The sequence below is a fragment of the Schistocerca americana genome, chromosome 8, assembly GCF_021461395.2.
Source record: "Schistocerca americana isolate TAMUIC-IGC-003095 chromosome 8, iqSchAmer2.1, whole genome shotgun sequence".
Taxonomy (NCBI): Eukaryota; Metazoa; Arthropoda; class Insecta; order Orthoptera; family Acrididae; genus Schistocerca; species Schistocerca americana.
Genome location: NC_060126.1, coordinates 79,875,646 through 79,887,762, shown reverse-complemented (window position 1 = coordinate 79,887,762; position 12,117 = coordinate 79,875,646). Strand labels below are relative to the sequence as shown.

General features: G+C 40.7%; 1 protein-coding gene across 1 annotated transcript; it reads left to right on the top strand.

Moving 5' to 3' along the window:
• The first annotated feature begins 2,834 nt into the window (after positions 1-2,834).
• LOC124545568 lies at positions 2,835-3,509 on the top strand. The gene has a single exon (XM_047124516.1). It carries the CDS (start codon positions 2,835-2,837, stop codon positions 3,507-3,509), a length of 675 nt encoding a protein of 224 aa, XP_046980472.1.
• Positions 3,510-12,117: the final 8,608 nt, after the last annotated feature.

Sequence of the window (12,117 nt, the reverse complement as noted above, 5' to 3'; positions counted from 1 at the left end):
TGTGGGTGAATTCCTAAGGAACCAAACTGCTGAGGTCTTTGGTTCCTAGACTTACACACTACTCAAACTCCCTTACGCCAACACACACACACACACACACACACACACACACACACACACACAGAGAGAGAGAGTAATGCTTGCAATGGCATTTTCAACTTTGGAAATCTTGACACATGCAATTAGGCTTTGCAAAATTAACCTTATATTAACAGTTTACTACAGGAAACGATCCATCACCCATTGAGCTTTTGGCAAGTTCAGTTTGCACTTAAGGATACTTTTTCATTACACAATTCACAAATTCATGTGTCTTATGCAAGAAATGATGGTTCTCTTTTACAAGACTTGCTTGCTGAATTCTTCAGCACAATACTTCTTAAGGAGGCTAAGGAGGAAGTGATTTGCTGTAACTTTAATAACATCAGTGACTTATCTGCTGTGTGCCTGAATAAAAACCCTTTAAATAGTGATAGACATTGTTTATTACCATAATCAAATACACTGAGATTTTTAAGAAATAATTCCTGAGTTTTAAATTTTAATTTACCAACTAAGAACTTTTTTCCCTTATGAGCCAAGATTGTCTTCCCACAGGGCCAGAATTTGCTCAATATCTGCTGCCACAACCAAATTTTCCTTCTTGCTGAGTTATCATTGTTATGTTTGCAGACAAAGAATTGAACAAAGATAAACTATAGGCAGAGGAAATGCACCTTCAATTGCATTATTCAATTGGATACTCACTTTTACGAAATGTTCTGCTGATTTTTATTGTGTAGACACGTTTAGCATCAAGTGTTGCTCACCATCTTTTCTTCCTTGTGACCACTATCAGTCATCTTTTTAGGATTGAAACTGGTCCACCCTTATGTATAAATGAACGAAAAAATTTATTTAACAAGTCCTTGCCAGCAACTATGCTTTCTGATTGGGAATATTTATAACAGCTACTACAGCTTGATTTTACTTACCAGAGTGGCTGCAACAGCAATCTCTTATCCAGTTCATTCAAACAAGAGTGCCAGTATATTATTTTTGGAAAGGGGTTCTATTGAAAACGCCAGGTCAAAAAATTCAACTAGCATATTGCCTTCACATGGCTATATTAGAAGCCTGTACCATCTGGAAAAACAGTTTTAATTATTCTACAATAATGTTACCGATAAATGAAAATGGATTTGTCCACAGATGGATGTAAAAAGTTGTAGTATGCCTATACACTATATATGATAGAATTATGAAATACCAAAAACGGAATTTAGTGCAAAAGCCAATTAACTTGTCCCAACAGGTCATAACTAGCACAATCAAATTCAATTTTGTCATCCACAAATGGATATAATTCACTATTCGAGGCAAGTAGTCGGCTTTTCGTACATAGAGATGCAAACAGTGTGGTGGGAGTGATATGAGTCGTTAGCTGTGAAATAAACAGTTTTATTTTTTTTACAACTATATAGGAACTAAAAACTTAACGGCCAATATACAACATTGTGTAGTCGCTAAGTTTACTGTACGTTACAAAGAACCTTACAGAGGGAAGTAGTAAGATTGGCGTTTGGAATGTGGACGCTGTTATATATGTTCAATGAAAAATAGGTGTATTTATGTTTACACTAGAGCTAAATTTTATAGTTTAATACATATAACGATGTTTCTACCATCTCGTTTATTTCCTACATTCGCAGTCTCCATGTTATTTCTACCTTGTTTCTCACTACCGCTATATAATAAATTAATTTGATAAAACTTTCATTTTTATAAACCTGGGCAACTGTAATGCCCTTTTTTCTTTTTCTTTTTTTAGTTCATTCCTAGTTACCCACCTCCACAGTCAAATTTCTTTCTTTTGCTGCATGTTCATTAATTTTGTTTAAGGGTGCCCGTCCTAGACAATGATTTATTCACGCGATATGAATGTGTTATGAGAGGAGATACAAATTTTTGGACCCAGAAACGCAAAAAAAGCTCTTGATTTGCAACCAACATCATTTACTACATATGATTATTTTTAACGAAGCCGAAGGACATAAACGGAAAACAACGATATAATTGTGTTAAATCTCTGGCGAATTTAGTCCCTTACATACGTTTAAGCATACCTGAAGGGACTGGCAGTGAACACGCATCTTCTCACTAAGTACGCATAACCGTAGCCACTTAGCTTGTTCAGAATTTTTTTAATCTCATCTTCCAGGGATATCTCCATCACTACCAAGGCGTGTACCTCCTACAGCGATCGTCCCACCAATACCTCAAACGCGTCTAATCCCTGCTCTATAATACGGTCAGCACGTTCACAGAATTCTCCATAACAATTTCCTGTCACATGTGACAAACACATACACACAGAACCGACTACTTCTCCAGCCACGCCCCTTTCACGTCAACTCGATTTGTACTCGGATTCGCTGATCGAGATATCGACTATACATTCTGAAAGCTTTACATAATTTTGATGTCACTTCCATTGGCCTTTTGAGTGCAAAATAAAAAGCTCACATGGTATTTACTAAACGGACGAGTGGACAGACCTGGGAAATAAGGTCGATCCACATCACCGGAAATTTGCGCATGTTTGAGATGTGGTCGAAGTCGAAATTGACACGACAGCGCTGGAAGCGTGCACGCGCCACTTCAGCTGTTCCGAGTGCTGCCGAAAAAGTCCGACGAAACCCGAGGGTGTCCCCCACTTGATCTGGAAGCACGTGTCGGCCAGTTCAGTCGGGGAGTGCAAATCGCGTGGACGTGTGTTGTACTCTCTTAAGCGAAGTTTTGTTTTGCTTTTCTGCGACCGACCGGGAAAAAATTTTTTCGTTTTTTCTCTTATCATGGGCAAGAACAAACGTGGTAGACGTGGAAAGAAGTCGAATAGACGAAAGGTAGTCGCGACGGGCGCGCCCATAGAATCGGCAGACAAGGTGTGCAGCTGTGCTGAGCACTACCACAGCGACGAGTACTATGACTCAGACGAGTTGGACTACAAGAGAAGGAAGAAACCTGCCGACCCTCTTCCGGCGCTAGCAGATCCGGCCGACCAGGCGAATTCTAATGGGGAGCAGCATGGCTGCACCACGCAGCAGGCGAAGTGTAGTGAAGAGGCTCAGGACGAAAATACGCTGCAGGCGGGTCCTACTTGTGACCGAGACGCCAAGAAGACGAGGCGCCGAAGGAGACGCGGGAAATGTGCGGACGCTCTTCCGCCACAGGAAGAAGCCGCGCCTCAGTCCGTGGAGCAGCCACTGGAAGAAACAGCAGGCGTAGTGAGCGAGAAGAAGAAACGGAGGAGGCGCCGCAAATACGCAACGGCTTCCCCCCATGCCAGTGAAGACGGAGCCAGTGGCAGTGGAGGGGGGAGCCGGCCAGAACAAGCACCAGCTGTGGCAGGAGGCTTCAGCAGCCTGAAGCAGCTGGAGGAGCAGGTGATTGCCGACTTGAGGAGGCTCTTCACCGACCACAGGCTGTCTGCCACCGTCCTGGAGTCGCTGCTCAAAGCGACCAAGTAAAAGGCGGGCCAGCTCCGGCCAGGCTTTCCGCAGGTTGTTCTGTGGATGCCAGAGCTGCCCCCAAAATGCAAAACTCTAAGATAGCTCCCTCCCCATGTGACTAAATAAACAGTGTCACAACAGAATCAAAATTCCTAAACAAATTACTTGTTTGCTCTAAGAATAAGACATGGAAAAATTAAAAATGTAAATAAAAATATTTAAAATATTAAATGAAAAATAAAAACCACCAAAGTTTAGAAGCAAAATAAACAAAATATTGTGCGAAGGCCGTTTCTCACGCGGCGTTTGTCGGTGAGGACAGATCATAGCGTGTGAACGGAAATTGCGCAAACTGAGGACGTGGGGCCGCAGGCTTGTGTGTGTGTGTGTGTGTGTGTGTGTGTGTGTGTGTGTGTGTGTGTGTGTGTGTGCGCGCGCGGGGGGGGGGGGGGGGCGGCGGTTTACACATGTCCGGCCAGCACGCTAAAATTCGTCAGTGCTTGCGGATTTGATACAGAGGGCGCGCGGAACGTAAGGCTGCAAAGCTGTCCTACTAAAGGCGTTTTGACCGACAAACTGACGGAGGATTTCTTGTCGGTATGTCGGTCGGGTTCCGTCCGACAGCCGAACCCTCCACCCAACAGATTGTGTCGCGTGTAGTGCTAACCGCCCGACAAAGTTCAACTTCAGTCACTGCGCGCGGCATTAGATACTGTTCTAATGTACATAACAGGGTTCGAGATGGATGTTCAATTTGTCTTTGCCAAACTTCCCCACGTCCATTTTCCAACGCGAAACGACACTTCACACGAGGCGGCGCCAATCTTCGAAACCTAATGTACTATGTAGTTAGTTGTCCACAACTCAGTACGACGTGAGTGGTGCGACTTGAGATCGAACGTGGCACGCGTGTTCGTCAGACTGTCGTCTGTTTACCAGTTGACATAATAGATTTGTTCCATAGAAATGTTAACGTGTAAAAGAAGAACGGCTTAAGTAACAATCCCGATAGAGTCCGAGTTATTTTAGAGTGACTCCGTAAACATTCGAGTACATGCCCCCAAGAAAGTGTGGCAACCTTTCCGGAAACCATATCTCCACGTGAACGTGTGGTTGTCCACAAACAAACAACTAAAACATAAGAGATCCGTTCAACAATTACTTTATTCAGGGAAAGAGATGCAGATGTCCAGCAGAGCTGAACGTTCAGGTAACATCAAGAATTCAATATCTGCTTGAAGACTATCAGCAGCGACGCACATGTAAAATCGAAATTTTGGGGAAGTTGCATAATGTGAAACATGGATACAGCTTTAAGTTTTGCAGTGGATGCTTTGCGCTCTTGATGTGTTCCAGCTGTGGCAAAAAAATTTTAACAGCATTATACCGGATACAGATTCTGCACTGTAATGTTGTGCAATAAAAATCAGTTTCAAAATAGTCCTGTTAACGACTTACACGGCAAACCTTAAAAACACACACTGATTGGGTTCAGTGATTCTTTCCACCACTTTAGTCCATAACGAATTGCGTTCATAAATTAAACTGTCAACTTTTCAGTATTCGTGTCACGCAGTAGACAGATCGTACGACTTCGCTTCTAACCCCTGCACGGCGACAACCAGCCGCCACGTTGTCGTACGGCTGATCTGCTTGCAGAGCGCGGTGTTTGGGAGGGTCCCCGCCAACTCTGATTTGTATTCGTTAAGGCTGGGAAATATTCTTTTCAGATGACAGCCTAAAATCTGGCAGATGTCTCTTATTTCTGTATTTTAATAAATTAAATACAATTAAATAATTTACTCAACTTAATTCACATAGTTGTTAAAATATTGACGTTCAAACAAGAAATACCATTGAGTTAACAATGGAATTAATATTTTGGATGAACTTTTAGAACAGATACCTTAATACACTGTTTAACAATCAATATTCTGGTTATAATCGCCTACTGTATGACGTCCGATGCAATAACAGACTGCAGCGGGACCAAAGTGGGTCGTTTGAGTAAACAGTCGCACTTGCTACAATCAGTGTGCGATTTGCAGGGGGGGATGGGGGGGATTTCACCCTCTCTGCATCAGACCATCCCCTCTTCTGGTTTTAGTTTATGCATCCCAACCTGGGATGTTTATTTCCCACGCACTGGAGTAAAACTTTACATATAATTTAAATTTGTGGAGCCGAACACTGAAAGTTTTTAATACAGTCTTACTATTAATACTATTAATATGTTTGCTTATTAATTTTGAAAAAGTGTTATGCAGTAGTTAAGCATTTCAAAACATTTAGAGCTAAATGACAAGCCGACGCACGCCACATTTCCGTAGCATGCCACAGTGTTGCAAGACGTCGCCCCAGCGTAAACGAGGCTTTAGAGCCAGGTCTGTATTGTGTGGTGGATGTGATGTGTTGCGTACCAAACTAAAACCTGCAATCAGACCCAAACGTCGTGGAAAACTGTGAAGAGGTGTCAGCAAGATAACGTTCGCCCACATTCTGCCAAACGGGCAGCCGACGCAGTAAAGGAGTTAAGATTCGAGGTGCTGGAACATCCACTATACAGTCCAGACCCGGGTCCAAGCGATTTTCACATGTTTGGACCCTTAACGGAAGCACTACAGGGAAGAAGATTTGAAAGTGACGAAGACGTCATTTCTGTGGTGCAAAATTGGTTACAGATGCAACCGAAAAACGTATTTTCTGATGAAATAAAAAAACTCGTAAAACGTCGGGAAAACTGCAATGAAGTCCAGGGAGGTTACTTAGAAAAATTACGCATGTTTCAGTTTTCTATCATCAGAATAAGTACAGCTTTTCACGAATGTGCCTTTACTTTTTGAATTTCCCTCGTATACCTGTATGTAGATGATTTTGTAAATAAGCTTTACCTATAATGTACTTTTAAAGATATAACAAGGGATGGCTTCTCTGGTAGTGCATACACGTGAATAGTGAGTTTCGGCATTAACATCTATTTATAAATAACTGTTTAACCATGGGTAACGCCACGGTCCAAGCAAGTAACATATGTAATTATACTAACCCCCTAAGACATCCCCCCCACTGGTAAAAGCACAAATCGCACACTGGCTACAATACAACCTACAGTCCTACTGCAGCCGTTCTTATTATCAACAATACATTAGCAGCATTCTCTAATCGCTTTCAGTGCATTTTTAAACTATTTTCACTTTCAATAAAAAGTAAGTTTTCCTAGACGCGTGTACGTTTTCTGTTAAAATGTCGAAGAAACTTCCGCATGAGCAACAATTTAGAGAGCAATAGTTAAAAGATGAAGAGTTAAAAGACTGGATTCAATATTTGCCGACAGATAACAGAAAAATGAGATGTCCTTTTTGTCACTGCCTTCTCAGCTGCAAGTATTCGGTGCCGAGGGATTATTCTAAATGCGACATACATGTGAAAGCGGCTAAATAATCTTCTTGTGGTACATAGTCTAAATTGAATTTTCAGCCTAACGTTCCATCAGTCACAACTACAGCCGAAGCCGAAATGACTTTATTTGTGAGTATGCGTAGTGCTATACTGTGCGCTCATCACCTCAACAGGCTGAACAAACGCTGTTTCCAATTAATGGATCCGAAAATACATCTCAAATAGGGTTGCCAGCTGTCCGGTTTTTAAATAAAAACTGTGGTGTCCAGTCGAACGTCCCGACCGGACGTCAAAAGTTTGGCTTGGGGCCCCTGTTAAATTAGGCTAAATTCACATTTACTAATTTCATCTTTTAAAAGTTTTTTACAGAAGCGAAATAATGAAAATAGAGTCAATTAAACTTTTCAATTTGATTATTCTTTGTTTGCAATATCTTGCATGAGATCGTGTCACAAGCTGGGATCATTGTGGATTTGGCGCAACGAATTCCAATGTATTTTTAATATAAGTTGGCGCATTGTTGTGATGTTTAAAGCTTTCCCGGCGTACTGATTGTTGGTGGCGCATTCATTTGCTAGGCAAGCCGTGTCAAATAGGCTTTGTATTTTTATTACACCGCGGTGTCCATTGTTGTAGTCATTTGAAGACCGATCCACCAACAAAAAACTAGGAAAAGCAGGCCAGTAATAGGTTGTATTTTGTAATGACAGATCTTTGTCATTTCCATGTGGGCGATAAAGCGGAGTTACAGTATTAGTTTATGTCCATTTGTTCTTCTGCGCAGTTATATAGCGGCAAAAAACAAACAAATGAAACAAGCCGTGATAACATCGCATTTTCATTTTATTATCGGTGCTTGCAATTAAGACCGATTAATTTTAAAAGGAATATCGCTGTCGAACAAGTGAACGCGCCAACAATGCCCATTGTTGCGTGCGGCTGATTGGTGTAATGAAATATTTTGCCGTGGTTCTATCAAGTGAACAGCACACGGCACGCGTTTAGTTTAGAATTGTAGTGTTTAAGAGCGACATTGCAGTGACTGAGTGATATGTGAACTTATATAACATCGTATTATAGCGAGCTTCTCAAATGCAGCACGCTAATAAACAGTGCAATGTCATTTCAATGACAAATGGCTGCAAGAAACAGACTTTTTGTGGTGGCTTCGGAAACAAGATGAATATTTATTGCATCACCAGGAATTACTTCGTCTTTTTGTCTTTTGCAGCAGTTTGCTTCAGGTTATACCAGTCCCATTGTTGCTAAACTTTATTGACATATTCTTGCCTTAATAATCTGACTTCTTCACGTATGTTTTCCAACAATACACAACTGTTTGTTGCTGTCGTTTGGTTTTACAATGAAACCAGTGTTTATACTGCCATTTTGAGTTGAGACTTTGCAGTGAGAAGATGGGCAGGTCAGTTGAATGAACGCCAGAAAAGAAAGCTGCTATACTTGCTTATTCGTCTGTTGGTCTCAGCCTCTAAGACAGGAGTTAATCAGTCTACGATTTCGAAGTTACTGAAAAAATACCGGGAAAAAGGAAATGATCTTGAGAAAGGAAGAGGTCGGAAAAGGGCATCTATTGCCAAACAGGACAGGGTATTGAAGATGATTTCGCTCAACGATCGTCGGCTGTCATCAACTGGACTAAAGCGAGACTGGGAAGAAATGTGCTACATCTCGGTAACCAGTAGAACTATAAGAAATAGACTACTGGAGGCAGGACTCCCAGCCCGTCGTCCTAGAAGGAAGCCTTTATTGACCAAGGTAACGTGACAACAGTGACAAATGGGCAAACGCACATGCGACATGGACACCCGAGATGTGGGACAAAGTGATCTTTTGAGACGAGTCCAAATTTAACCTGCGTGGTTCAGATGGAAAAGAGTTAGTGCGTCGCAGTGCTTAATTTCTAAACTTTTAGGTGTCAGAATGGTTCAAATGGCTCTGAGCACTATGGGACTTAACATCTTAGGTCATCAGTCCCCTAGAACTTAGAACTACTTAAGCCTAACTAAGGACATCACACAACACCCAGCCATCACGAGGCAGAGAAAATCCCTGACCCCGCCGGGAATCGAACCCGGGCGTGGGAAGCGAGAACGCTACCGCACGACCACGAGATGCGGGCTTTAGGTGTCAGAACGCGCCCCCTTCTACCACTCCCCTCCCCTCCGCCGGCCACAGGGAGAGGCTTGTGATAAGACGTACCATGAGAAATCATTTTTTAGAAAATATTGTTCTGAAATTCTGGTTTTTAAACCATAGTGTCTTATAATCAAAAACATAACACCACAAAGTTCCAATATAAACAACAGCTGTCGCCGTACCAGTGTCACTTTGCTCCATAGTTCTGCTTCATACGTATTGGCACAAGTCTGTAGTCTTCGTGATTATGACATTATGTTTTCAAATGCTGCCAGCCGCAACGTTCGAACAGTTGCTTTGTAGCTGCTCTATGAACGTGTGTTCATTATTAATCAACTAGGCATTTAGCGGTTAATGACGATGAAGATATTCCTGCTCCATCTGGGTCTCGTACAATTCCGATTTCCCACGTCTTCACGAAATGTTAATTCCGTGTGCATTTTGTACCATAGCAGCTGATCGTTACGTCTCGCCTGAGTTGATAACAATGCAAGACAAAGATAAAATATTCCCCCTCCTCACCCTGAGACTGCCGTAATCTTCTTCCTCTCCTCTCCTCCCCACATCATGTTACACTGCCATGGGGAAGGACTATATGTAATGTTATTCAGTCAGATTTTGTCATTTGAAACTTTCACGAGAGTGTTTGAAAAAGAAATCGCGTTTTATTTATACGGGTAATAAATAAATTCGCTTCTAAATGTAAAATGTAACTAATAGAATAAAAAATATATATGACTTACACTCGTGAAATAATTAAGTAGTTTCTATGTTACTAGCCAAAGAGAAAGGTCTTTACCATTTAATTAACATGAGACTCTACGTGTAGAAATTGAACTGAAAAACCACTATTGTTGTTTATAATTTTTGGCGGCCTTGAAACAACTCTACTCTGTGGCGCCGCTGCCCGGGCTAAGCAGCGGGTCGCCGCATATGAGCAATCGGCACGTGACTTCAGCATAGTATAGGGTGTCCATTTCATTTTCATTGAAAAAGGGGACATTTAAAATAAATCAGAGAAAAACCTGGGACAATGAAGAAAAAAACAGGACATAAATATTGTATTGACTAAATTTAATACACACACAAGTTTACCTTTACAACGTGCACTGAGATGATCCCAAATCACTTTTTTCAATTATTCTGCCACACTATCACCGTACTTTTCACTTTTATGTACTTTATCAAAAAGTGCATTTTCGTTTGAAGTTGTATCATAAAAATCATTACACGATATACCATTAAATGTGTTTTGACAATGAGCAAGGCCCTCACTGTTTCAACTTTCATTCTGTTTTTTTCATATGACCACAAAGAGTTCACTAACGAAAACACACGTTCTACAGCAGCATTTGACCCAGAAATTGCCAGACAAAACTCCACCAAACGAATCATGTTTTTCATGTTAATGTTTTTACTTTTGAAATAAGCAAATATTTTACACCACGTTGCACTAACACTTTCTTTGTCTCCTTCTTCACTTTTTATGAAGTTCTGTGCACATGAAAATTCATCGAACAATTAATCTTCATCAACAGGAAAATTTGGTACAATACGTTTAACAAAAACACAACAGTCCTGAGTATACTTCCACTGTAGCTGCTCCTTTTCAGCATTAACCCAGTCAAATGCTTTAAAAGGTGTGAGAAATGGTAAACACCATTCTTTAATATACTCAATGCAAGAGTCATAGAAGATGTCAGTATAAGTATGAAATTGTTCTACAGTAATTTCACTCTCTTCTTCCAGCTTTCTTAGAGTCTCATACACAAAGGATGTGAGAAATCTTTCAGATTTTCTACATTGTAATATGCTCAATCATTTGTTTATTTCTTGATAAACTTCCACTTTTGTGATTTCTTGTTTCTCAACACATTTAATTGTTGTGGAGAAAGGTTTTAGCTGGCTAACAAGAAAATGTATAAGAACAATAGACACAGGGTTATCAAAGAATTGTTTAAGGATAACAGGACGCTTATCAAGGGAAATGAAATATGATTTCAAAGCAGGAAATATCTCTACAATTCTTTCCAATGCTGGTAGCAGAGATAGCCACCTCGCCATGCTGTGCCCAAGTACAGTTTTGTATTCAGTTTCAGTACACTTACAGAATGACTTCAGAGATTCAACTCTTGCTGTTTATATGTGGAAATGCTGGTAGATTTTGTTTACAATTAATTGGCAGTCGATGGGTAGGCAATCTGAGCCAGTTTGTAAGGAATTGTACACCACATGTGCTGGACATCCAACACCTATTATATTATTCACTGTGTTCTTTTGCAGTTTATAGAACAAATTGTTTTTTCCTTTCCTCTGCTTACCGAAAGAATTGGTGTTAGTGTTGTCTGCAGAAACTGAAATCAAAATGGTTCAAATGGCTCTGAGCACTATGGGACTTAACATCTTAGGTCAACTGAAATCATCTTTTCCTCAAGATCATATTTCTTTAAAACCTCCAGCACATAATTCTGAAGTAAACCTGAAGTTTCTCCAGCTAAATTAACCAATTCGAGCACTTTCACCGTGATGCCATTTTCAGGGTGAAAATGCCTGGTAAGGAGAGGAACCAACTTCAAATCCAGATGATTCGATGTATCAGTCATTACAGAAATGAATCGAACACTTCTCAGTTCATTTAAAACCTGTTGAACTGCATACGGTGCAATAACATTTGAAATGATTGCATTACGTTTTGTGTGTCCACATGTGAATTTAGGATTGAAAAGTTTTTTTAATAACTACTGTAGTACAGTCCATTGACTTAAAGCTATGGTTATGCATTGCACTGTGGTATGCAAACGTAGCTTTTTTTGCTGACAACTGCCTATCCATTTCTGTTGCTGATTTTAAGTTTACATAGTAGTCACTCACGCATTTATTTGCTCTTTTCGTTTGATCACTCATGCGATGTTTCTTCGTCTTAATGTGATTCACAGTGTCAGACCTTCCACCATGACCAATAGCAAATTTTGATCTGCACAACGTACAGTCTACAGTTTCTCCACTACCAGTGATAAAAAGAAAACTCGCTTTTTATATTGCTATTAAAATTACAGTTTCGTTTTGGCAT

Coding starts and splice junctions, on each gene's coding strand:
- LOC124545568 (XM_047124516.1), top strand. CDS start 2,835: ATGGGCAAGAACAAACGTGGTAGACGTGGAAAGAAGTCGAATAGACGA.